This window comes from Melitaea cinxia, chromosome 3 (assembly GCF_905220565.1).
Source record: "Melitaea cinxia chromosome 3, ilMelCinx1.1, whole genome shotgun sequence".
NCBI lineage: Eukaryota > Metazoa > Arthropoda > Insecta > Lepidoptera > Nymphalidae > Melitaea > Melitaea cinxia.
Genome location: NC_059396.1, coordinates 12,112,076 through 12,139,849, shown reverse-complemented (window position 1 = coordinate 12,139,849; position 27,774 = coordinate 12,112,076). Strand labels below are relative to the sequence as shown.

The following is a 27,774-nucleotide window of genomic DNA, read 5'->3' as shown; positions in this document are numbered from 1 at the left end:
TATAAGTATTTGATATTTACGTATCTGTTACTTAATGTTATTTTAGATAACAGTTATTTCAAATTCAGAATAACAGTTGTTATTTGTTACTTTCAAATACCTGTTATTTTTATCTGTTCCAATAAATACGCCTCACGTCTAATGACAACTGTAATAAAAGCTATTACTATGTGAAAACTGAAAATGAAAATAGAAAACTTCCAAATTTCATACATAGTAGTCCTACCTTACAATGGGCTCTTCATTTGAAGAAACATTTTTTGACTTTGATCTAAATTTCCTACAACAATCGTCAAATGTAGTGGTAAGACTTAGGTTATATTAAATGTTATTTAGTTTAAATAATTCGTCTTATTTTTATTACTTAGTAATATATAATTGTTTTATTTTACTTTTTGTGTTAATTTTTTCGTATTCGTAATATGTATTGCAACAAAAACTTACCTTAAACATTTATATTGGAACCTAAATTTAGTGTTTTTGTCGATGTTAATTATTAACGTTACCGAATGTAACATTTCTTTTTCAGAATGACTGCAAACTTGATAAGCAGAAAAAAGCTGTGCTTTTAGCGAAAAAGAAAACAGTTGCTACTGAGTATGTTTATATTATAGTATAGTATAGTATATTGTAGTAGTTTTGAATTTTTTTCCTAAAAATTCATTCTAATCACCAATATTTTAATTTTTGTGAGCCATTATTGCATTATGCGCGTATATTTAATGCAATGAATCCATTTCTTAACCAAATAATTGAATAATTATACTACCCTAAATTTCTAATAAAAAATATTGTCATACAATTTCGCAAATAATTGTTTATTAAATATTGTTTTTTGTTATTCTCAGTTCATTAATTAGAAAGTATTATGGAAAAAAAGAACAATTGGAACAAACTGAAATAGTGTTGTTGGCTGCAAAAGAAGAGTGTAAACAAGTGTGCATAGACTATAAGGAGAGTTTAGAAAAATGTGCCCAGTTAGAGAAGGTAGGAATGCATATTTAATACTAGCCTGACCGGCTACTACTTTACCCTACGGCTACGGCTTTACCCTCGTTAATTTGATTTCTATTTATAGGCTTTCCCTTATTATTATTTCTATATTACGGACTATCTAAGAGGACAAGAATTTTTCAATTTTAACCAGTACTTCCCTAGATTAGTATGTTCAAACAAACAAAAAAATTACTCTACAGAATATTTTATTTTTATTTATTTATTTATTTAACACCAACAAGATAGACACTGACAATATACACATATAATCATAAACAAAGTATCTTAAAAGGTAAGCGTTATCTTAATTATAGGTGTTATAAGCAATCTATTAATTTAAGCACGTATACATAAAGATTATTATAACAAACGTTAGTAATTACAATACATTAAAAAACAATTCTAACATAGTTAAATAAAGTCCCGATCAATCGACCATACAGTTGAAATGAAAAACAATTTGATATGATTTGATTATAAAATTAAATTAACGTGAATGAATAAATCGCAGTTATTTTAAAACTAAATAATATAATCTAAAATTGATAATTGAAAATCTATTTACATAAATTAAAAAAAAGATGTAATAATTAGAGAATAAAAAAAAAAAACATTAAAGAACTATGTCATGCAATTAAAAAAAATCATCAGCTATTATATATTTAAATATTGATAAGTTACTCGAAAAAATGTCAATAGAAACATTAGAATCGGGTTGTTTTACCTTTTTTGCAATGTTTTTTTCTGCAATTCGATTTGTAAAACGAATTAAAACTCATCATCAGACTGTTAATTGGTGAATGGTGTCCCTGACGAGTACGGGTGAATTTTTCAATAAAACGAGTAAATGAAGATGGTCTTGCTGCTTTTGAAGGGGCATGAAAGTTTAATTTATTTAATAAGTAAAAACTGTCAATGACACCATTCACCAACTTGTGCAGAAACACAAGATTGTAGAGATGTCTTCGATTCACAAGTGGTGGAAGTTTAAGATACTTTAGTTTTTCCTCGTAACTATTGAGCGACCTAGGTATATCATGATAAAAGGAGTGGTGCTGTAGGAATCTTTTCTGTACCTTTTCAATTCTTTTACAGTAGATATCGTAATAAGGATTCCGCACGACACTACCACACTCCCAAGTTGCTACGAACTAGGGCTTTTTTGTCTGGGCATTTTGAAATCTTTACAATTGCGGATTATAAAGCCAGGGTCTTAAGGCTTTTGCTGACAATATTGTTAATATGTACATGAAAATGGAGTCGATCACCAAGCATTATCCCCAAATCGCGCACATGAGACACCTCTGATAAAATGCTACCCTTAATGAAGTAAGACCTTCTCAGCGTGGTTTTCTTTCTCGAGAAAGAAATTACCTGTCACTTATCCGTATTACTGACCATGCCATTGCTTTGACACCATAATACCAATTTGTTTAAGTCGCCCTGCAAAACTGAAGCATCAGCATTGGAACCGATTGGTCTAAATACCTTAAGATCTTCAGCAAATAAATAACAATTCGAATTGGTGAAACAGCTACTGATATCGTTAATGAATATGTTAAATAATAAAGGTCCTAAATGGGAACCTTGAGGTACACCTGTACGAGCGGCAAATCGAAAAGAAGCATAACCGTTAACGACAACAGTCGATGTTCTGTTTGTGAGGTATGATTGGAACCAAGCCAACAGTGGTCCCCTCTATGCCAATGTTTTTTAGTTTATTCGTTAAAACTACATGATTAACCTTGTCTAAGGCTTACTGAGATCAGTGTATATTGCATCCACGGATTTGCCATCATCAAGAGCCTCAGTAATGTCTTCAACAAAGGAAACAAGATTCGTGGTTGTTGGACGAGCCTTCACAAATCCGTGTTGCTCCTCTGCTACATGATGCTTAAAATGCCATGTGATAATAGGGCAGATGAGTAATTCAAAGGCCTTAGCGAAAACTGAAATGACTCTATCATTGGTCTGTAATTTTTGACCTCTCTATCCCCGCTCTTAAACAATGGCAAAATCAATGCCTCCCTCCACAAAGTTGGATATGTGCTGGTATGAAGCGAAGTGTTAATAACTAATGTTAGCGGTAAAGCCAAAGAACTAGCGCAATTAGAGACAAAAACAGATGGAATACCATCTGCACCAGCCGCCTTAGAAGGGTCAAGTCTTTTTAACACTTTATAAACTTCGTCCACAGAAAAAGATAGTAAATTGGGAAAATTATTACTGCACAATGGGTCCATATTTGATGATGAAAATTTTGTTTTCGTATCTTTACCGTAAACCAAAGAAAAGTGCCTCGCGAACAAATTACAAATATCCGTTCCGTTGACAGCGACTCTATCCCCAGTCGCTGGGGTTACCCAGTTTCATTTTTGAAGGATAAGAACTCTTACCCCTCTTATGTTTTCAAGTCCCTCCGCTTCAAGTCCCTCCAAGTATTTTTGCGTAAGCAGATGACAACAGCTTTTCGCATCTTTTTAAAAGGTCGAAAGTTAGTTTATCGCGAGGATTATTATATTTGCGTAACCTCAATCTGTATTTATACTTTTTTTTTGATGCAGTTAATAACACATGGAGTGAACCAGACCGAGTAGCGACTGCTGCGAGGTTTAGACTTAAGCACATATTTTTTAATTAAAATTCGAATCTGCTCGTAGAATTTGTCAACCATTTCATCGACAAAAGGGACAAACGCTTAAGATCTCCTTCCAGTTGACCTCATTGAGAGCAATTTTTATATTTTCGCAGTCAGCCTTATGAAAACAAAATTTTGTTACATTACAGTTAAATGGCAAGGTCGAAGATTTATTAAAATTCAATGAAAAAATTAATGGGGGGTGAAGGGGGTCGAGAGAAGTCAACGGATCAATACAGGAAGAAACACCATGAATTGGATTGTCACAAAGAATTAGATCTAAGATTTTATTTTTAATATTTAGTATATTGTTGAACTGGCTTAGGTCATTACAAGATAGAAAATCCAATAACATATTCTGTAAAAGACTGTTAGGGAGAGCTGCTGAAAGATGACCCTGAGGTTCTTGTGACCAACTAATACTGCTGAGATTGAAGTCACCCGCTATAAGAGTGCGACCATCAAGTGATTCCAAGACACGATTTGAGTTATCAATAAAGCATTTTAATATATGTTTTTGTACGGGGAGAGGAATATAAACTGCGCATATGGAAACCTTCTCCGAGCAACTCTGATCTTTATTAAATTCTATAGAAACCCAAAGATCCTCGCAATTGGATTCAAAGTTGTAGTGTCGTGTAGGATGAAATTGTTTCGATACTGCAATTAGCACGCCACCAACGTTCTTAGAGACTACTTTCACGATCGCGTATATACACTATATAACGATCATCAAAAACTTCCGAATCGAAAACGCTATCATTCAACCACGTTTCAACCATAATAATCACTTAATATGAGCTGCAAATTACATTGTTAAATAAACTTAAAGTTTTTGATCTTAACCCTCTCACGTTTTGATAATAAACAGAAACACTTTCTAGTGTGCCCTGTGAAAAAAAAAATATAACAGTCAAAATTAGCGGCACCTTATGACAAATTACTCAGTCTCATGATTGCGAATATACACGTAACTTGTGCCCTCATTTTTCCATCACGAACCTACAAATCTGAATCCTAGCTCCTTCGCTTTTATCCGCGCCGCAGCATGAAGAGCTTTTCCTTCTGGAGTAAGGTTTTCAGATATATAAATCGGTGTTTTCTTTATGCTTGCAATACCCAAGTGGCTAGTATTGAGTTTGTCGTTCGGATTATTTTTATTGAATTTTATCGTGGCCGCTATGAATTCGTCACGCAGCCTAGGGCTACTAAATTTCACTAAAATAGCTCACGGTCGAGGACTTTTAGCATTCAGTTTTGCTAGTCGAGCGCAAAAATGTATATTTTGATCGGCAATAGGACATTTAACAGTTTTTCCCAATTGCTGCACTGTATTAACAAGATTTTCATGCTTATTCTCTGAAACGCACTGTATTTCAATGTTAGAGGCTAGTGTTTGCTGTTCAACCTGCATAAGACAAGTTGATAAAGACAGGTTCATACTACGTAATATGTGATTCTCCTTAATCATTGAATCCAATTTAGCAGATTGTGCAGCATGGTCCACCTTAATTCTCTCTAGGTCTTGAGTAACAAACTTCATTGGTACCGGGGAACCGTGTACTGGAGTGTTAGAATTATCCCCATCCTTGGGCAGTTTACACCGGTATAAATCACAAATCCATATATTTTTGGTTTCAGATGTCATAAAAGTGAAATCCTGCATTGAAATTCTCGTGCAAATGACATGATATCTATCCTTACAATGACTGCACCATATCAAAATATAATTGTTAACATATTAAAATTTTTAATCCCCTTTTATATATAACTAGCTGTCTGCATCTTAGGCTGTGTGGATTAACAAAAAAATTATTGTTCACTTTGCAGCGTTATAATATAAATAAATTTCTAAAATAAAAGTAGCCTAAGTTACTCCTTATTACATCAGCTATCTGCCAATGAAAATCCCGTCAAAATCGGTCCAGCCGTTTCAGGGATTCGCCGGAACAAACAGATAGACAGACAGACTAAAATTGTTAAAAATGTTATTTGGTATATGTACCATGTATGTCATATGCAATTCGTAAAAAGTGGTTATTTTAATATTACAAAAAGACACTAATTTTATTTATTTGTGTAGATGAAGTGCAGCGACAATGTTTTCAATATTTTTAAATACTCTTGAAAACACCAGAGTTTCAAGTACGCTTTTAAATATATATTTAAAAGCTCGTAGTCTTATTTCAAGTAAAATTGCGAATTTAATATGTAACTTTGACTCCTAACTATGTTCCTTCAAATGGAGATCTGTAAGAGTTATAGTCAATGTTGCATATAAAAATAAATCCTAGCAAATTTTTTAAATTTTACTTTGTCTTAATATACAAGCTACTCTGGCAATGTACTTCTGCATAACCATAGTATTTTTCTTAGCCCTAAAAAACGTCAATATAATACATTATTATTATTAACTGCCGCATACAACTAAAGAACCGCATATGGAAACTAATTATTTTTCTTGTAGAATGTTTTTTATTGTAAATGTAGCTGTGTCATCTATTTAAACAAAGCCAAATTTAAGAATGAGCTGGGCAATTTTTTTTCATGCGAAACATACACCACCATTTACACCATTACTTAGGATTCGAACATTCTGTATACTATGAATTTAACTCAAATGTTTTAAAACACAATATGAATTAAGTTTGTAAATTTTGTTGTTTTTTCTTCCAGGATTTACAATTACTAAAAAACGAAAAGAAAGAGTTAGAATCCAATTGTTTTTTAGCACAAAGCCAAGTAGAAGGTATGAAGTCCCATGCTCATCAACTTCAGGTAAATATTTATTAAGGAATAAATCACTCCGTGGTCCAAGGTATGAGGCCAATGAGAATTATCTAATGGAATTATTGAAGATTCTTGAATCCTTTCAAGATTGTTTAATGTGTGTACCGCCTGTTAAACCCAAATTAAGCATTAAATTATTTTAAAAGTGTTGTTCTAGTCTGAGATGGTTAGGTTTGAAGAATTTATTTTTTATAAAAACATAAATGTTTATTTACAATGAGATACAATAAATATACTGAAATAGGATATCACATCGGTGTGGTTGGTGAAAAGCAGCCTTCGACCCGCTATTATTTTTATTATTATTTATTAGGCACGCCCCGCCGGCCCTCCGGCAAGTACCGCCGCAACCACTATGTCCCTGCATTTTAAATCTGTGATATTTTCGAAAATATTCATTTAAATTATATGATGTAAAAGGCCATATTGTTCTCTATTAAATGTACAATGTATTTAAGGTACTTAAGAGCCATTTCACAAATTTTTCGCTCTGCAAGCTTAGGTAAATTTGGTCGCATCGCGCGAGTGTTACGAGCCGCGCGATCTTGGTGCTACTTGGTATAGTGTGACAACCAAAAAACCATCTCGATCTTTTTCTAATGTATAATAAAAATTAATAACTATGTTATAAAATGTTTTTTATATAGTTAATTTGTAAAAATTTCAAGTATGTTTATATAACAACAGCCAATAAATTTAAAATAAAAAAATATTTTTTTAAATAACTTTTATGAAACATTTTTTTTAAATTGATTTAGTTTTTTGTTTACGAATGAATTGAATATTTAATTAAAATTAATGCATTTTATAATGCTCCAGAAAATCTGGAGCAATCAAACATATTTATTAAAAATAATAAGACAAACAGATTTAAATGACTATTTGTATTGATAATGTAAAATAAAAGTAAATTATAAATTTGTTTACAGAAATTACCATTATATTATTTTACAGTAATTTTCCTATATTTTTATGAAAGTATCAAATGCGGCTTATCAGACTATAACAACAGTCGCTTGGCCCGTGTGAGCGAAAGAGACAGCTGCGCAGAATTTGGCATGGATCTTACCTCTAAGAGCCCAGGTGCTCGACTGATTTACTGGGTTTGATGCGTGGTATTATATACTATCTTTTTATTTTTAATACAAAAGGTATTAAAAATAATTAAATATTGTAATAATTTTTTTTATGTTTCTAAATGATGTAAGTTTACTTTGGTATGGATAGTTCCTTAAAATTTCTTTGTTTTCTAAAAAAATATCGCTTTTAAAATTGTACTTATTTGGAAAATATTTGTAACTTTAAAATTTTATTACGGATTAACGGAGATACCAATGGAAAAAAAATCTGCATTATGTATCAACAAAAACATATTTCACATATTATCATATTTTTCTATACAGTTTTAAGGTAGAGGTTATTGAAAAATAGGACTTCAAAGTATTTATGTCGACCAGGGAGGCGGCTGATCCAAAAAGGTTAATAATAATTTTGTACATACAATATAAATCAAAATTTTGATTCAAAAGCAAAATCAAAAACGGCTCCGAGAGCACTTTCGAATCGTCATTTTACAAATCAAAACTTTAAAAATAAATTATTATATTTGTAGAAGTAAAGCTACCACTTTCATTATGTTACTATAACAAAGGTTGCTCTATTGTAATTCAAAAATATAAATTACATTATTGCATCCAATACTGAGATTAACGACGTCAAAATATTACAATTTCGCGGATTGTTACTGATTTTTGTCAAATGGCTCTTAATTTTATAAGCATTAATGCTGTATTGCTTAAAATCGCTTCGAAAATAAGCCATTATTTCTGGTAAAAAGGAAACGATAAAAAATGGTTATTGTGGGTTATCCTTAAGAGATAGACATATACCATGGCAGAATTTTTTGTAGACCTTTTTAAGGTATACAATACTGTAGTACATTATTTTGATCTCTCTCGCAGGGTTCAGCCAGCGTTTGCAATGTAGGCGCAAAAAATGTGTTTATTTACGACATCACATTAGAAACCTCGAAAATTATCAGTGTTTCTGTACTATATTATGCATGTATTATGAAAATAAACCTTCCTCTAGAATTATTCTATCTATTAAAAAAAACCGCATCAAAACCCGTTGCGCAGTTTAAAGATCTAACCATACATAGGAACAGACAGCGGGAAGCGACTTTGTTTTATAATATATATTGATTCTTTCTGATGATAAGTATGCATTGTCATTTAAGCTATCTCAACTAATTATTGTTCCTTTAAATATTTCAAAAGTTAATAAACAAGCAAGCTAAATTTGATTATCCATCAAAAATGTAAAATGTATTAAGATAAATATATTATTCTGTTCTCTTGCAGATGTTGGTCAAAGAACATGAAACTACTATTGAAGGTTTAAAAGTTGAAAACCAGTTAGAAAAGAATAATTTTAAGGATAATGAAAAAAATCTTTTGAATCTACAAAAAGAAAATGAAACACTCTTAAGTGATCTGTGTCTTCTAAGAGATATTGTGCTGGGTAAAAGTAAGTATTTATAAAGAATGATAATTATATGTGGTTCATATTGATATAAAGATGTACTTACTGTGGATGTTATTAAGCTTACTTATTTATATTATATCAACGGTGAACAAATTAAAATCAAAATTTTTTTTCAAAGTAAGCTTTCAAAAGCATGTTTGACTCTTAATTTTGCAAATCATAATTATAGTGTTTAGCTTTATTATCAGCAACAATTACCAAAAATGTGTTTTAAAATTGTTTTACAGAAAAGTTACGTAGTAGTTGTAAATTAGTATTGCAAAAGTATGAAAAAGTAAAAAGTATAAAGACACATGATGCTGGATCTGAAAGTAGCTGTGAAGAAAATGATTTGTTTGATAGTGTACCTCCTTCTCCATTGTCTCCATTTGAAGCTGCTTTGGAAAATAAACCCCAGGAGGTAATTATAGTTTCATTCCTCAGTAGCCAACCTGTGAAATTTTACTCATGTTGGGTTTTAATGGCTATCATTTAGGCTGATATTAGACATGCTGACAAAGTGCTTACTATTGGCGCAGACAGCTAATATATATAAACTTATAGGAAGTGTTTCAAAATTGTTCTAGTTAGTAGCAAGCAATTAGCATTTATAAATTTACTTCATAATTTTTTGATTCTGTTTTCTGCACCAAGAAGCATAATACTAAAACATCTTGTGCTAACCCTGGGTCCGGATAAGCTTCATGCTGCACTTTCAGTGCCAAGAGTCAGCAACTCTAAATCAACTTTACATGTGTCTTAAATGAGTAATGTTTATAAATCTACTAGACCTCTTCTATCACTGACCGGAGCGTATTTATCTGACTCATCAACAATATTGTCTCATGTCATCCATATTCGAATAAAGAACCCATTTGTTTAACAACTTGATTAAAAAAATAATTGTGTTTGCTCGCAAACGAAAAAAAAACCGACTTCAATTACATCGACAAGTAATAAAACGTAGATCGACAAAAAAATAGTCAAGCAACTACGCGTTATCAAAGATTACTCAAAAAGTAGTTATCAGATCTCGACAAAATTTATATGTGACAACATGATAAACATCAGCTTTCGATTAAATTAAAAATTATCAAAATCGGTACACCCAGTAAAAAGTTATTGTGGATTTTCGAGAGTTTCCCTCGATTTCTCTGGGATCCCATCATCAGATCCTGGTTTCCTTATCATGGTACCAAACTAGGGATATCCTCTTTCCAACAAAAAAAGAATTATCAAAATCGGTACATCCAGTAGAAAGTTATGCGGTATAATTCAACGTAGGTCGACGAAAAAAGCGTCAAGTAAAAACGCATTATTAGATATAACTCGAAAAGTAGTTGTTAGATCTCAAATAAATTTAAATGGGACCAATTGGCACACACCACCTTTCAATTAAAACAAAATTTGTCGAAATCGGTCTACCCGGTCAAAAGTTCTGATGTAACATACATAAAAGAAAAAAAAAAAACAGTTGAATTGAGAACCTCCTCCTTTTTTGGAAGTCGGTTAAAAAATGAATAATGTTTATATGGGGCTATCGACACATTCCAACAAACTAATACGTGTGGATTTGTTTTCTAAAATAATAAAAGCAGTCTATATTAAAAAAAAAGCTAATGTATGTGGAATAAATCCTCGTTTTTCTTTCTGTGAAAAATAGTCTATCGTCTTTTTAAAGCATAACCTTCCTGTTTAAATGGACTATCCAACTTAGAGGAATTTTTCAAATCGAACCAGTAGTTTCTGAAAATATCGCGTATAACAAACAAACAAACTTTTCAGGTTTATAATATTATAATAGCCTTACATATAAAATTCTCGTGTCACAAAGTTTGTTAGGGGGTCGTTTACGGGGTCAGCTTTATTAGTATAGATTTATATAAATCATACTTATGTATTTTACACTTTCGCGACGTAGACATTTATATAATATACTGAATCTGGCTGGATTGACAGGATAATTGGGAATGATTCAGTGAGACCAGTCGATTTGACGATTATTAAGGCATTTGTTTATTTGTCATTTGTTGTATATTTAAGTAGCTTGATATATATTTACCTTAGTTTACACAAAATAATTTTCTGAACGCACCTATAAGTGACACCTATATTTGACAATAAATATATATGTCAATCCTTTTTCAATACTGACTAGCCTTGCTAAGTTTATATCACTGAAAAGAAAAGAGAGATATATATGATTTTAATCTTAGGATATATATATTCATTTAGCTCTTCAGCTTATTTAGCTCAGTGAATGTTCACTCGGCGCTTACTGTTGCTTAGATTTATTTTTATAATGCAACCTACGCTTCAGCCTGTAATATCCAACTGCTGGGCATAGGCCTCTTTCCCCGTGTAGGAGAAGGATTGGAGCTTAATCAACCACGCTGCTCCAATGCGGGTTGGCGGATATATTCCCTACTATGAGTAACGATCGCTATCAGGTGCACATGATAACAACAGGGACCGACGGCTTAACGTGCTCTCCGAGGTACCGTGGGGAGACCCACAAGGACTGCACAAACACCCAGACCACGGCCAACACCTGTATTGCCAATACAAGTGTTTGTCATGTGCGGGGATCGAACCCGCAACCGCCAGCGCAACAGGTACAATCCATGGCTGTAATCGCAGCGCCAACGTGGCCATGTTGTCAATAAAAATACTTTTTCGCTTGTTAATATGAATCGAAAAGATACAGAGCCATAGCTAACTATCTCTCTCTTTCGCATGATAAGCGCCTTCGTCCGATCGAGTGGCTAGCTCAGTCTCGTTTACTCTCGTACGTCAGTAACTCGAAAATGAATTATAAACATAGTGAGCTAGAGATATATTTAAAAGCTGATGAGAGATTAGCTCACTTGAAAAGATATGTTTTATTTATATCATTCACTCACGAGTTACCCAAGTCTAATACTGACATAATACGCCATTATTCGAATATTGTGGGTCTATTTTGTCAACTATGACATGGTAGTACTAAAATGTATTTTAATTTTTAAAATATTTTTAGTGATACTAACTAAATATTGTTTTTTTTTTTTCAGCATGAAGTTAAATCAAATGAAATTCCTGTTAAAAAAGGTAAGATAATAATACAATTTTAATAGTAAAATTTATTATTTATATATTACTTATATCTAAAGTATGTAGTATAATAATTTACTTTTAATTTTAGATGTCTTGAGATTAAATGAAGATAGCGATTCAGTTTTCAGTAATGAAATAGTTAGCGAAGATACAGGTCGCGGTTCTTCCTTAGCCTTTTCAGATGGCGAGAAATGTATTAATAGTCCAGACTATTTCTGTAATGATAGCCCATTTGATTGCAATAAAATTAAATCAAGGAGGGTTTATGTGGATGCTTGTACCAGTCCAACAATGATTCATGCATTTGCAGATATTGCAACTAGTCCTATTTTGTTTGATGATGAAGCATTGCTTAGTGATAATAACACAATCGCACTAAATAAAACAGATTCTAATAGTACAGAATACTTTATTACTGATATCCCAATTAGCACAGAAATCGTGACCATTAAAGAAAGAAAACAATTAGTCGATGTTGCAACAAATACTTCGATTGTTACTGAAAAACTTGATAAATCAACAAGTCCAGTAGCATTCAAAGAACTTGATGTTCGCCATAAAAAGTTAATACATACAGCAACATCTCCCATTCAAAACGCTCAAGATAGCAGTAATGACAATATTATAGTATTAAGTGATGTTAACATAGAAATAGAAAGGTTATGTGATAGTATTGAAACAAAAATAACTAAAGATTTAGTAACTGATAATGAATTAAAACATACCACCGATCAGCGCTCACCAAGTACATGTGAACGCAAGATTATTAGTAGATCCCAAGAAAAAGAATGTTTGGAATTAAATAACAGTAGAAAGTTATGTAATGAAAGTAGTAACGATTGTGAAATTGAGATGATTTTAAATTCGATGCGTTTAACCGATAAAATACTTACACCTATTCCAAAGACTCCCATCAATTTAAATGAAAAGTCGACTAGTAAACAATCACCAGTAAAACAATCGTCTGTAATTAAAGAACATAAGGTGTGTCCAGAAGCTATGAAATTAAGAGAAGAAAATAAAGCTCTTCAGACTAGCATAGCTGATCTATCCAAAGAGATAATGAGTATAAAATGTATATTAAAAAAACAATTTTTAATGCCTGAAAACTCGGAAAAACAATTATGTGAACATATGAATAAACATGTAGTTAACTCTGAAATATTTGATCATTCTAGTCAACAAGAAATATTTAAAAACGATGATAGTGAACAAAATAATAATCATATGTCTGCTGAAGAAATTTGTGTAACACCAAATACTCCCGAAGAAAGTATTGCTACTCAAGAAGTAATATGTCAGACGAGGAAAGATACAGAATCACTTACAGCATCTCAAGTTGAGAATTCAAAAGAAATATTCAAAAAAGAAGAAAATAGGGTAGTAAGAAACATCACTAGAGATGACAAAGAAGACAGTCCTTTATTAGATAATAGAGAAACCGTTGTAGAAAACCTGGAGCCTGAAGATGATGAGATTGGTGACAATGAGAAAGAATATGTAGTAATAATTGAAAACAAACATAAAAACGTAAAATGTAAAAAATTAAGTAAGCTTGACAGATTCAAGAAAAAACTTTTACCTAAAAATAAAATTAAACAAATAAATGCTCCCATACGTAAACTACGCTCAAAGGCTAAACCAGTACTTATAAAATCTAGTAAAAATGATGCCGAAATAATACTGAATAATAAATCTGCATATGAAAAGGCTGTAAAAGTAATGACTGAATTAAAACTAAAAAAAGTCAGTGATAAGTCTGGCAAAGTAATAAAAGTAGGAACTGATATTGAAAAGTCTGAAAATAAGGAATTTAATAATAACAGGGCTCATTTAAAAGGCAAGTCTAATGAAGAAGATATAAATGACATTAGTATTATTGAACAACCTTCTGTTGATTTGTCGGAATCAAAATTACCGGAAAACGAAGAAAAAGACAAACAGCAGAAAGATATAATGACTACAAGTCCTAAAAAATCAGAATGTAGTATTTCAAATGCAGATTCACCAACAAGAAGCCTCATAAACACTAGAAGTCGTAGCAAAATTAAACAAGACTTGACAATGGATGTAGATGTCAACAATGCAATATATAAAGGTGTTGAACCAATGTCAGAAGTGACCGAAGAGATATCCAGTGAATGTAATAAACTAGTAGAAGGCAGAAGAAGATTAAAGCGTGTTGCCTCAGATGACCCATTAGTGGAGAGCAAAAGAATATTACGTAGTGAAAAAGCAAGAAAACTTAGTATGAATCATACAAATGTTGATGATACAATTTTAAATATGGATGATAATCTGGTCTTACAACCTAAAGAGGCTAACGGGAAACTGTCTTTAACTGAAACAAATAAAAATATTCATAAACTAAATCAAACTATAAATAAATCTAGTGAAGAAAATGAAGTTAGCAATTTAAATACAAACACAGAGCAAAATACTGATGTAGTTTCTTCTCCATGCTATCATCCAAAAGATAGCATACTTTGTAAAGCTATAGGAAAATTTGGAAAAGTGAAAATTAAATATTCGGCTCAAAAAATTCCCGGTGAGTTTTTAGTAAGAAATATTTACTTTGTGATGATTAAATTAAGTTTATTTGACTTTGTCAATATTAAAAAAAAATTGAAATAAATGTATAAATTTTTTTGTATATTAACATGATATATATAAAATGATTGTAATATTTATACACTTTAATAATATTGTACGAAAATTATATCTATACATTATAAAAAAGAATATAATATGTTTTTATATTTTTTCAGACAATATTTCAGATAATATATGTAAAAAGTTAGAAAAAGATATAAAAAAGATCATAGAATTATCTGCAGATGAGGCTAAAACAGCTATGACCAAGTTAGTTGAAGAGATACAGCAAAATTGGAATTCAAAAAGCTTTCAAGTTGGATTCATGAAATATTTAAAAGATCCGGCAAGGAAACAGGAACTATTTAATAAAGTGTCCACACCTCCTGCCCCACCTATGACGAAGTCAGAACAAGTTCTCTTATTTATTATGAGACAGTTACAAATATTAAAACCAAATACCCTTAATGTGGTTCTTACACAGATAGAATTTTCACTTTATCAATTAAATAAGAGTCCAGATTTTGACGTTATTGAAAGTTTGTCACATTTTTACGCTTTACTTTGTCGATATTTTGGTCTAAAAAATCGATTACGAATGTTCCTGTTGGATGCCATGTATTGTTTGCAATTTAAAGTTGTGCCACTTATTAAGCATTGCTTGGATGTATGGATGCATATTTTGCCTTTAGCACATATGGGTATAGGTAAGACATTTTTGTATATGTATTTTCGGTAAAATATTTATCATTAATATGTGTATATATTTTAAAGTAATCATCTATTTTTTATAATTGCAGCAAAAACTCCATTAGTTACATGCTTAGTTTATCTCTTACACTTTTATAAATGTGAAGATAAATTAAACAGAATACAAGATATAAGATTTATATTGAATAAAAAATATTTTTACCAAATGACAGATTGGAATGAAACAAAAATTTTGGAGATGTTCAGAAATTCTATTAAGGAATTACGAGGTAAGAATAACTTCCACAGCAGGAAATGTTTTGTTCAACTAGGTCTGAATTAAAGTGCTGTTTCCTTGGTGCATAGGGGAGCCAGATTTCCTGGGGTAAACTGAGTTTACAGTAGGGGTAGGTTTGGCATTGCATTTGTGACACATAAACTTATTTCGTGCACTATCACGGAATAAAAAAGATGGAAATAATTCGTAATTTGTACAATTAAATTAAATATATAGAATAAAAATGTGTAATAAAAATAACATTTTTACAGATATAAAATTAGAGAAAAAAATGTTAAGAATGGCTTTTATAATTCTTGCTAAGCGTCAAGGACCAAAGTGGTGTCAAAAAAATATCATCAAAAATATACTTTTGCCCATGATAGAAAAAGAGGACACACCGATAACAATAAAACAGTTTTGTATAGAAATGCTAGGACCTCTGATGAAGCCATACCCTGTTGATATGAAAGTGCATTGTGAAATAATAGTAAATCAGTTACTTAATATGTTGGATGAAAACTGTAAGTTTAATTTTATGTTTATTACAAGTTACAATTTACAACAATCATGTAGATTTAAGCATTTAGTATTTTTTGGTTTTGCACATATACTTTGAATGATGATAAACAAATCTGTTCAATTTATTTTTCTTTAATTTTAGAATGTTAATTGTTTCAAATCATAATTAATAATACTGTGTTTTATGTTTTAGCCGTTGATAGTATGAAGGAAGCAATTTTTACGAGTTTAATATACATGAATAAACACAATCAAAGTCGAGTAAACCAAGGGTTGCTGACTTGGTCACCAAAACATGTATCATCAGAATTTGAAGAACTTTTGCGAGATTATGTTCAAGAAAGAAACATCAAAGCATGGAAAACAATTTTATCAAGACTAACATTGTAAAAAAATAGTTTTAAGTTTTACGTTAGAAGTAAATGTTTAAATAATACAAGTTTTAAATAATTGTAAAACACTTCAGTTTTACTTTGAGGACTGTTTGCTTTATTGTCAGTACATGTATAAAACTAATGGTCAGATGTTCAATCTTACCATTCTATTCTCTGTGATGTGAGTAAAATTGACTTCATTTTAGAAGTTTTGTATTAAAAACAAGATAATTTATATATATTTTTTATTCCATCTGAAATAAACTTTTTAATTAATTTTAGTTGTAATTTTTTCTGGAGACGACTTCACATGAGTCGATGATGAGAGTTTTCACAATCCATTATTCTATCTCGAAAATCAAGAACATTTTTATAGCTTTTAAATGAATTATAAATGTTATCAAAAAGATTGCATAAACAATATTTATTCTATTAAAATTAGTAATTCATAGTTATATATGTAGATCAAAAATAAATATTAGTGGAAATGACACTGTTGATTATAACTAGAAATACAAAAGTGAAACTCTTGTTTGATATATTGATAAATATTTTAAATAATTAATAATTTGTTTTATATTTCTTAATTTCTACCATAATTACATGAATATTAACAAGTTGAGTTCGAGCATTAGGTGTTAATAATTTAACAAATTTATGATAATACTGTACAAAGTTTGTAAGGGCCATTTGTAGTAAGCCCGACCCGGTCACGAGATTCGGGAACGATACAAGAACTTCTCTGTGTATTTCTTCAAGACTTTGTTTCCAACTCCCAGTGAAAGATGTAACAAGTGACAAAGACTTTTTTTCCAAATTTGCTAGTTCATTTTTTTTACCACTTTCCTGTAATTGTTCACCTTCCTTAACAAACTGCATCAGGCCTCCAAAATGAGGACTAAGTATCTCTTCAACATACTCAGTGCTTCTTGCCTGTAACTGTTCCCTGAAACTCTCAGCTTCTTTTGTATTATCTCTTGTTCTCTCCATTAATATACTTAAAACCATGTCATAATTGTTGATTAAAAATATTAATTGCTGTATACGTTGTGGAAATTCGGCAGCCATTTTTAATAAGAAGCAATGTACTTCGTCTTGAAGGATTAATAATAGATTGCTTAGCTCTTCAGATGGAAATTGTTCGCTTAAGCTTAACATAGCAGCTGAGAATTCAGCATATCTTCGAGTGATCTGAAATTATTGTTTTCAATTTTATTTTACTTTTTTAATTAATAAAAGTGATCAAAAACATAAGACTACTATGGTCTCAAAAATTTTTTTTATTACAATAATACTTACGTAATGTGGTCCCATTTCTTTATTTGACAATTTGGCTGGGTCACAATCCCTAACACTCTGGATATTTAACTTTAAAACAAATTCTAGTCTCGGCCACAGTGAACATAATAATGAGTCCCAGTAACTAAAATGAATAACTTAAGTTATTTGAAATTCTTAAAATTAAACACGTTTAATTAGATATGGGTCCCTAAGTAATACTATTTAAATTTAAATAATATTTTTGTTTCATATTCAACTTAATGGAAGACTAGTAGTAATGTTTTGTCTTTTTATGATAGGGCCTTAGGATATGACCTTTGAAATCATCTTAGGTAGGAATTTTTTACAAATACTGAATTTCTGTGGTAGTTTTAATGTCAAATAATATAAATGGAAGAAAGGCAAGCTTTTTCATTGTATCAAGCTCAACCTTGAAAAATATAACTCGTCAAATTTAACTTGCACATGTTAAAGAGAGATACTGAAACTAAAGGTAGGCGGTAGTCTATGGTTCATTGTTTAGGGTGAAGCTAGGTTAAAATTTACCTGTCTAAAGCTGCTACAGCTCTTTTGTGACACATCCAGCGATATCTGTTTATAAGTTGTATACACAAGAATAGTGCAAGACAATCATAACATTCTAAAACATAGTTCTCAACGTTTTTCTGAAAAATAAATAAAAAATTTTTAAATATGATTTTAGGATACAAAGAGACAAATTTTAGAAATAAAGACTTGAAATACTTTTTATTGATTATTATTGACAAAAACGGTTCATTACAATTTTACCTGTAAAAACTTAAGAATTAGAAATTTACATTTTCCACAAATTTTATTATGAATGAACTCAGAGGTACGGTATAGTACAAATATTTTTCAATGATAACTTACTACAAGCAACGATAATGTCTTTCCTAGTATCCTGTCAAATAATTCTTGGGCATGACTTCCTTTTACATGAAAAAATTCAGTTGTAAACAAATATTCTCTACAACTATTGTCTACTAAAGCATATTGAAGACTTCTAAATAACGCCTCATAAGAATACTGAAAATAAATAAAGATAAATTATTAGATGTTTTTTCGAAATTTATTACGTGCTGTGTGGCTACGGCACCAAAGAATATAGCCACCCCTTCTCTTCCCGTAGGTGTCATAAGAGGCGACTAAGGGATAACACAGTTCCACTATCACCTTAGAACTTAAGAAACCGACTGATGGCGGGATAACCATCTAACCGCTTTTAAACACTTCGCACCGCTTCAACACCGCTTTTCTCGGCTTTGAAACACACAGGCCGAAGACGGGCAGCAGCGTCTTAGGTGCGACAAAGCCAGCCCTGCGGTCACCAACCCGCCTGCCTAGCGTGGTGACTATGGGCAACACATGAGTTCATGCATTTTTGGCGCGAACTTGTGGAAGCCTATGTCCAGCAGTGGACTGCAATAAGCTGTGATGATGATGATGATGAAATTTATTACAATAAAAAAGGTAAAACTAATTCTCTTTGTACCTTTGTTTTTTGTTGTACATGAGGCACAATTATCGGAGCTTCTAACTGTTGTGCAAGAACATCACCTCTGTTACCAATAGTAAATATAGTGCTCTTATTTTTTAAATTAGACTTTTGAAAGAACCCTCCCTTTGAACCATCTTCGATTCCCATTAAGTCATCTTTAGTGGGCACTTCTTCATATTTCAGCTTATCCAGCCGTGAAGCATAAGATTTGAAATAAGAATAATAAACTTTGCTTAGAGTATCAATATATTCATTACAAATTTCTTGTGCTACGTTACGCTCATTTGCTAAAATAAATTCAAAGAAAAATTTGTATTTCAACATAGCATTCTGTGGTATTTGATAATTAGCCATTGGTTTTCTAAATTTATATATTTGTTCCAATATATAGGCTCTGATCTTGGATACCGCTTTTATCTTCAATTTCTCTAAAACATCTTTCACATCATGACAGGCTTTAGTTTCTTTGAAATCTTGTTCTTTAACAAAGTTTAATTTTTGATTCAAAATTGCTAACTGGACCATAAATTCTTTATCAATAACAGGAACATTATTGATGCCACTAAAACATGGTAACAAATATATTATATATGACTATATATTCTTTCTATCACTATAAAGCTGGCAGATGTTAACAGGTAAATTAGCACTATCTTTATACCCAATTCAGTTACTAAAACTGAAACAACAATTAGGGGAAGTAGATGAAGTCTATTTAAATTAATATAATTTAAAAGTACAACCTTTGGATTAGCATTTGCAATTTATCAATGTGTTCTATTATCTGTTAGATAAAATCTTTATAATCATCGACAAGCAAATTAAAGCAGCAGCAATTCATTTCTGACATAACTATCACTTTTGTGAACTGTTATGAAGAAATGAAACTGAGTTTTTTGCCATCTCTTTTAGGCAGAAAATGCATTCCAAAACAATTGTATTATCCTAATAGCTAATTACTATAATACTAGTACTGTACTATAAGACACATATAAAATGATAATTCAAAAAATTTTGATTGTAACAAATATCATGTACTTACAAAATGAGTGTCTCAGATACAGCTATATCCTCTATAAACGACGATAAAGGACCTTTCAGAGCTTGTCTGTTTGAAAGTTGAACAGACATATTTACAGAGCGTTTTTGTAAGCTTATTATTTCGTTACTTATACTTCCTAGGTCATTCTAAAATAGAACGAAAATTTTTAACAAAATATATCACCAGTATTTTCACAGATTACTTTATTACCATTGCTTACCTGGAAAACCAATAACATACTTTCCATTTTCGCAAGAATAGAGTCACAATCTTCAATTTGATTATGAAGTGATGCGATATTCTCGCTTTCCTTCAAATAATCCGCAACAGAATTTTTCTCAGCTTCTTTGATACTTTTGTCAATTTGTAAAGCATATTCTCTTAAGTCAGTACCATTTTTAAGAACTTCTTGAATTTCCAAATCTTCTAGGTTTTTATCTAGGATTACGGTCACATCTCCCGGTTCGGACATATTTACGCTTCAATATTATAGAAAATCTACACTTAATTCGATTTATTTACAATAAGTATAATTGAATAATATAGTATGTAATTAAATTAACATTTCAACAAATGCTTTTTATTTATCTAATCATACTAAAATAATTATCAAATTTACATCACAACAAAATTCTATTATAATGTGTCAACTGTCAAACCTGACTAACGTCATTCATTCGTTCTGAAACTACGAAATATTAATACTAAGACTAAAGCTGTGGTTAACACACGTGTGAGAGAGAGCATTGGTTTACATTTACATTACCTACTTTTTTATATTGTAAAAAATAGTGTAAATAGTTAACTGTTTGGGTTTATTTATCCTTATTTTTACAAATAGCTATGGACATTAATCGACCTTTGATCCCCCGGATCCCGGTGGTTTCGTGGATCAACAAATCCTTGACTCTTCTTCTTCCTTTTACTCAAATGATGACAAGGGTCCGTTCATAATCGACATTCCACGGGAGGTAGCTGACCCTGAGTTTGGAACTACCATACGTGCGTTAAAGTTTGTATAGTTTTTGCCCATCTACAAAATTGGTACAGTACGACGATGTCAAAAATGTAGGCCGTAATAGGATTTCGGTAGAGTTTACATCTACTAAAGATGCCAACGACTTATGAAAAATCTTGTAGGCCTGTACTAGACTTGTGCAAATATAAGTCAACTGTGCCTACTTATAACGTATCAAGAATAGGTTTAGTTAAAGGCATTCCCGTAGACTGGTCTATGAAAGAACTCTCACTCAACTCGTCTCATCTCCCCTTTAGCTGTTGTTAAGTTGTCAAAGCCAAAAGCCAACGGAGGATATAACATTTATTCCGAAACGATCTGTTTTCTTAACCTCGTAAGTCCCCGCGTACTTGTACAAGTACAAATTAACGATAACAGTTCAGACCTGAGATTTGTACTACATAGATGGAGTAACTGCCTAATGTACTTACCCAAGTACAAATGAGGGATTGCTCATTTACCGGGTAGTTTTTTTACATCGCCAATACTGCTACTGTTATTATAATTCTTTACTCTGTAGTCAATTCTGTCATGTTAGACAGGTTACGTCAACTGTCAGTGTTAGTGTCACTTTTTAGCAAGATGACCACGCCGTCGGCTCGTCGGCTAACACGAGGTAAGATTATCTGTTTATATCAATTAAATCATTTGTTTTTTTCTATTGTTTTTGAAATGAAATAGTACTTTTAAATTATGAATATTGTAAAACAAGCAATATTTGTAAGAAAACTATATATTTAGAGTCGTTCCTGATCAGTCAAAATAATTTGTACTTGACATGGTAGGTTAGGCGTTTGTTACATAAATAACTGTTTATAATTTGTACTTGAGGTGGTACATTCGGTCTATATAACTACTGTTTTTTCTCGTATTTGTAGCTTTTGACGAAATACAAATAGCAGAACTTCTTAATAATTCGGAGTTCGAAGACTCGGATGATGAAGATGTGTCTGACCTGACCTCCCTGACCTAACCTAAACCTGTCCTCGGAATCTGAAGGTGGAGAAATAGAAATCGCTGTAAGTGGAGGTGGATCTACTGGTCGTACTCAAAGTGCTCGTGACCAACGAGTTGGACGTGGCCGTGGTAGAAGTACAAGCTCAAGGGCACGACATACCGACATATAGTGCCTGTACCATCAAAAATGCGACTCTTATATGGCAATATCCAAATACCGGAATATCTTCAACAAGAAATTGTTACAGGGCCTTCCATCAACAAGAGAATTAATAATAAGCAATAAAAACCATATCTTGCCGACTTTAGTTTATAAAAATATTGATCTCGTATACTTACTTGATTGTGATTTTGAAATAAGATGTCAATTAAACTACCACGTAAGGAAGATTGTTTTGTCCTCTATCCTATTTCGATAATTAGAATAGTGATACTGTTATCCTCTGGTTTATAAAAGTAAATTATGCTAATATTGTCTTTGAGGGAGAGTATCTTATGTTTCTAGAAGAAAAATATTGTTTATGTTGTAATAAAATAAAATATATACTAGTAAGTGATTTTTAGAACAAAAATAATATTTAATTTTGATACGAAATAAAACCTTTTAACTTTTTTATATTATTTTATTATACTGTGTTAAAACCTAATGTACTCCCACAAGTACAAAATATTTTTATTTATTTCCTTTTTAAGAAGGTGCTATACATCACAAACATACCGTAAAAAATACACACAACGAACCCTCACTTCAAAAATTGCCTAAAATCGACATAATTTTGTCTCGGTCTGAAGCATTATTGTTAGTTTGTACTTGGTATAGTACAGCCGGCAGATATGACTACTGGTGTTAATAAAGCACAGGACTTACGAGGTTAACTTTTAAAGGGCAAATGTTACCTGAAAAAAATAACTCATACCACCCATCCCTTCAAGTCGAAACCCACAATCCAATGTCTTAACTGTTGCTGTTATGGCCATGTGAAATCGCATGTAGGTCTAAACCTTGGTTCTTTAAATGTCCCCAAGATCAGACTGGAGAGTCGTGTGAGGTATCGAAAGAAAGCGCTTGTTCTGGCAAGCATTTCACCACTGAAAAGGACTTTCCGCAGTATACCCGACAAGTCACCATAAAAATCCGTATGTCTACTAATTTATTAAGTATGTAATATTAAATTTACATCTCATTTGACAAAAAAGTTTATGGGATATAAGGCGTAAAAATTACATTTAGACTGAAATACTTATTTTTTTTTTAATTAAGGTTCTAACGAATCTAAGAATAAAGGTGGGTATTTATAATTTCAAAAGAAATCCAAAAAATAAAGGTCGTAGCAAGTGGAAATAATTGTGTTTGCTCGTAAACGAAAAAAAAAAACTGACTCAATTACATCGACGAGTAATACAACGTAGATCGACGAAAAAATAGTCAAGTGACTACGCGTTATCAAAGACTACTCAAAAAGTAGTTATCAGATCTTAATAAAATTTATATTTGACCACATGATAAACATCAGCTTTCGATTAAATTAAAAATTATCAAAATTGGTACACCCAGAAAAAAGTTATTGCGGATTTTCGAGTTTCCCTCGATTTTTCTGGGATCCCATCATCAGATCCTGGTTTCCTTATCATGGTATCAAACTAGGGATATCCCCCTTCCAACAAAAAAAGAATTATCAAAATCGGTACATCCAGTAGAAAGTTATGCGGTCTAATACAACGTAGGTCGACGAATAAAGCGTCAAGTAAAAACGCATTATTAGATATAACTCAAAAAGTAGTTGTTAGATCTCAACTAAATTTAAATGGGACCAAATGAGACACACCCCCTTTCGATTATAAGAAAATTTGTCGAAATCGCTCCACCCAGTCAAAAGTTCATACAGTAATACATAAAAAAATATATAGTCGAATTGAGAACCCTTTTTTGGAAGTCGGTTAAAAATGGCGGCTTGCGGCTCACAGTGCTGCCACACGTACGAGCGGAGGCGGGTTACGAGCAAAATTTCAAACTTGTCGGATCGCCAACGAACTTACTTGGCGGTTTTAAAGTACGCGTACTTAGGGTGACACACTAGCAAAAAAGGTCATCGAGCCACAAGTTCGCGAACTTACTCGCACGTCTATCACCCCCTTAAGAATAAATAACTTACCAGGTATGTTATCAATGTTAACGGGTAGATTTGGCTGGGTATTTTTTACACGAATTACCTCCTCGAAAGTTATTTGGTCATCTGATTTGAGGAAAATTATTAATTGATGGGCTTATGAAGTCTGTGCCTGCTAATCGGTTTACATTTAGGAGGTAATTAAAGTGCCAAGCCCAGGGATCGAGAATTTCGTTTGTGCTTGCAACAGCGGAGCCATCAGCAGACTAAGAAGGGATATTCTTTCAATATGGGATACCTACTAGTACTCGTATATGTATTAAACGGAAAAACTCGCCTCAGTTTGTGTCGAATAGTGATTGGAAATATTAGTTCTATTCTGCGTCGTCCTTTACTTTTCATGTTAACTGTCTTAAGTTAGCTGAACTTTGCTTTATTTTATTTCATTTGCTAGGGACCTATTAATATTATTCGAAATGTCTTGTTGCAGGAGCCTTCGGTGTTTCGAGATGTCCTGAGTCAGTACATCGTCCTAGCAGCAACACCCTACCCTACCCATGAAGGGTCGTGGATAGAGTGCTAACCGCTAGCGGGATCGCGGAAGCGCAACCACGTCCTCGTGATTCCACCCAGGCGTGTCGAAGAAACACCCCAGAGGTTTTAGTCTGTGCGAATCGGACATACCCACCGGCTCCCCTGGGCTGGAGGCCTCAGTTTGGTATTGGTATCCTCTGGGTCAAAAAAAGAAGATTGCCTAATATGAATATTCAATTAATAAAATTTGTTTTTCAATAAATAAATTTAAAGCTTTTATTTAAAAGCGCTAGCTTTTATAATTTCGATAGATACTTTTGGACTCGAACATTAAAGTGTTTAAAAGAAAGGATAAATGTAGTCCGAAAAGTCGTAGAATTAAAAGTTACCGTGTAAATTGATATGATAAAACCCTCTAATTTTCTTTCTTTTTAACCGACTTCAAAAAAGGAGGAGGTTAATCAATTCGACCGTATATATATATATGTTCGGGGTCAACTCCGTCGTTTTTGAACCGATTTTGATAATTCTTTTTTGTTGGAAAGGAGATATCCGTAGTTTGGTACTATGATAAGGAAACCAGGATCTGATGATGGGGTCCCAGAGAAATTGAGGGAAACTCTTGAAAATCCGCATAACTTTTTACTGGGTGTACCGATTTTGATGATTTTTAATTTAATCGAAAGCCGATGTTTATCATGCGGTCACATTTAAATTTCATCGAGATCTGATTACAACGTTTGGAGTAATCTTTGATAATGCGTAAAGTAATACTTGACTATTTTTTCGTCTACCTACGTTGTATTACTTGTCGATATAACTGAAGTCGGTTTTTCTTCGTTTGCCTGCAAACACAATTATTATTAAATATTTACTATAATATTAGTAATATAGCTATAATATTTAGCATCAGAAACTCTCCTTCTAAACTTTCTTTCAAAAGTCAGGTTAAAAAGTTGTATTGCAGTAAACACACCCCACAGCCTTTCAATACTTACTTTTTCTCTCATCTTTTCGTTTAATAATATAATTGTGTTTGCTCGCAAACGAAAAAAAAACCGACTTCAATTACATCGACAAGTAATACCAACGTAGACCGACGAAAAAATAGTAAAGCAACTACGCGTTATCAAAGATTACTCAAAAAGTAGTTATCAGATCTGGATAAAATTTATATGTGACCATATGATAAACATCAGCTTTCGATTAAATTAAAAATTATCAAAATCGGTACACCCAGTAAAAAGTTATTACGGATTTTCGAGAGTTTCTCTCGATTTCTCTGGGATCTCATTATCAGATCCTGGTTTCCTTATCACGGTACTAAACTAGGGATATCCCCTTTCCAACAAAAAAAGAATTATCAAAATCGGTACATGCAGTAGAAAGTTATGCGGTATAATACAACGTAGGTCGACGAAAAAAGCGTCAAGTAAAAACGCATTATTAGATATAACTCGAAAAGTAGTTGTTAGATCTCAAATAAATTTAAATGGGACCAATTGGCACACACCACCTTTCGATTAAAACAAAATTTGTCGAAATCGGTCTACCCGGTCAAAAGTTCTGATGTAACATACATAAAAAAAAAAAAAAAAAAAAAAAAAAAAAAATACAGTCGAATTGAGAACCTCCTCCTTTTTTGGAAGTCGGTTAAAAAGTCTTAGGTTTATCTTTATTGAGATCATTCCATGAAATATGGATATGTTTTTATTCTTGTATGGATGTTTGTTCTTTTGTTTTAATGTATGTATGTTTGTTTGTATGTATAAGTAAATGTGAACTATGTTTCAAATCGATCTACCCTAACGCTGTTTTTTGATTTTGTACAATTTAACGTTTGCTGTAGATAAGGCTGTTCGGCTTTAGTCCGCTTTTTATCCTACTTAAGATTAGTATATAGTTTTTAATTTCTTTAATTTTATACTTTTGTACTATTTTTATTTATTTTATTTTGTATTATTTTAGTTTTTTTTTATAAAGGACAATGTTGGTGGGTGTATATTGAAAAAAAAACATATTATAAGTAACGCTTATGCGTCAATATAATTGTGACGAAATATTTACAAAGAAACAATTTAACAAAAGCACATCAATTTATATAGAGACAAAAGAAATGCAATTGAAATCGGAAGTTCATTAAAAGCTTAATTTAGAACTGTCATACTAAATGATCCATGTTTATTTCGAAATAAAAATTCATTTTTTTATTCAGAGCGTACCTACTTCGTGGTGTTAATGGATAATTATATTATCTGTTTTCTAATTATAATGAAGCGACACATTCGTATTCAACGACTCTATTAAAATAATAAATGATTTTCGGAATGTATTTGAAAAGTTATTTAGTTTTAAATAATTTGTATTTTATAACCTAGATGTGGTATTAATGATATCTTTCATAAAAATACTTATTGCTAGTTTTGTATATGTTTTGTAATGATATGAAAGCACAACCAAGTTTTTCGCAAAAGCTAGGAGTACCTATGTTACGTTTTTAAATACAGAAAGATTATAGCGGCGTTAATCAGTTTAGACAAATATGAACAATATTTTTAGTACAAGTAGGTAGGCATCTGATTCGTGCAGTTTGATGTGTTAAAACATAGAAATGACGCCACAGTATTTTATAAAAGACAAAATAATTATTAATTATTCTTATAAATCTATAAAATTAACTAATACATATAAAGGAGCATTGATTTTCGAGCAAAAAGTTCAGCATGGGCAACGTTTATAAAATATATATAATATGCAAGTACAAAATAATAATATTTAATTATCACGCGATTTATTTATTCCCTAAAAATGCTA

The 27,774-nt window shown here is 31.7% G+C and overlaps 2 protein-coding genes and 1 long non-coding RNA gene across 3 annotated transcripts; 2 read left to right on the top strand and 1 right to left on the bottom strand.

Annotated features, from left to right (window-relative positions):
- Nucleotides 1–142: 142 nt before the first annotated feature.
- Nucleotides 143–16,736, top strand: LOC123667575. Its single transcript, XM_045601458.1, has 13 exons — nucleotides 143–304; nucleotides 530–597; nucleotides 849–987; nucleotides 6,311–6,412; nucleotides 8,788–8,953; nucleotides 9,199–9,371; nucleotides 11,891–11,929; nucleotides 12,004–12,040; nucleotides 12,135–14,594; nucleotides 14,815–15,345; nucleotides 15,439–15,618; nucleotides 15,878–16,129; nucleotides 16,321–16,736. Exons 1-13 carry the CDS (start codon nucleotides 233–235, stop codon nucleotides 16,515–16,517), a joined length of 4,416 nt encoding a protein of 1,471 aa, XP_045457414.1. The 5' UTR covers nucleotides 143–232; the 3' UTR covers nucleotides 16,518–16,736.
- LOC123669484 (vacuolar protein sorting-associated protein 52 homolog) lies at nucleotides 16,732–20,815 on the bottom strand. Its single transcript, XM_045603093.1, has 7 exons — nucleotides 20,564–20,815; nucleotides 20,344–20,489; nucleotides 19,296–19,863; nucleotides 18,674–18,829; nucleotides 18,329–18,447; nucleotides 17,801–17,924; nucleotides 16,732–17,692 (listed from the first exon to the last, which is right to left on the bottom strand). Exons 1-7 carry the CDS (start codon nucleotides 20,813–20,815, stop codon nucleotides 17,063–17,065), a joined length of 1,995 nt encoding a protein of 664 aa, XP_045459049.1. The 3' UTR covers nucleotides 16,732–17,062.
- A 1,115-nt stretch (nucleotides 20,816–21,930) lies between these two features.
- On the top strand, nucleotides 21,931–25,226 carry LOC123669175. The gene is made up of 2 exons (XR_006745703.1): nucleotides 21,931–21,977; nucleotides 24,917–25,226. It is a non-coding gene; the product is annotated as an uncharacterized LOC123669175 (long non-coding RNA).
- The last annotated feature ends 2,548 nt before the right edge of the window (nucleotides 25,227–27,774 follow it).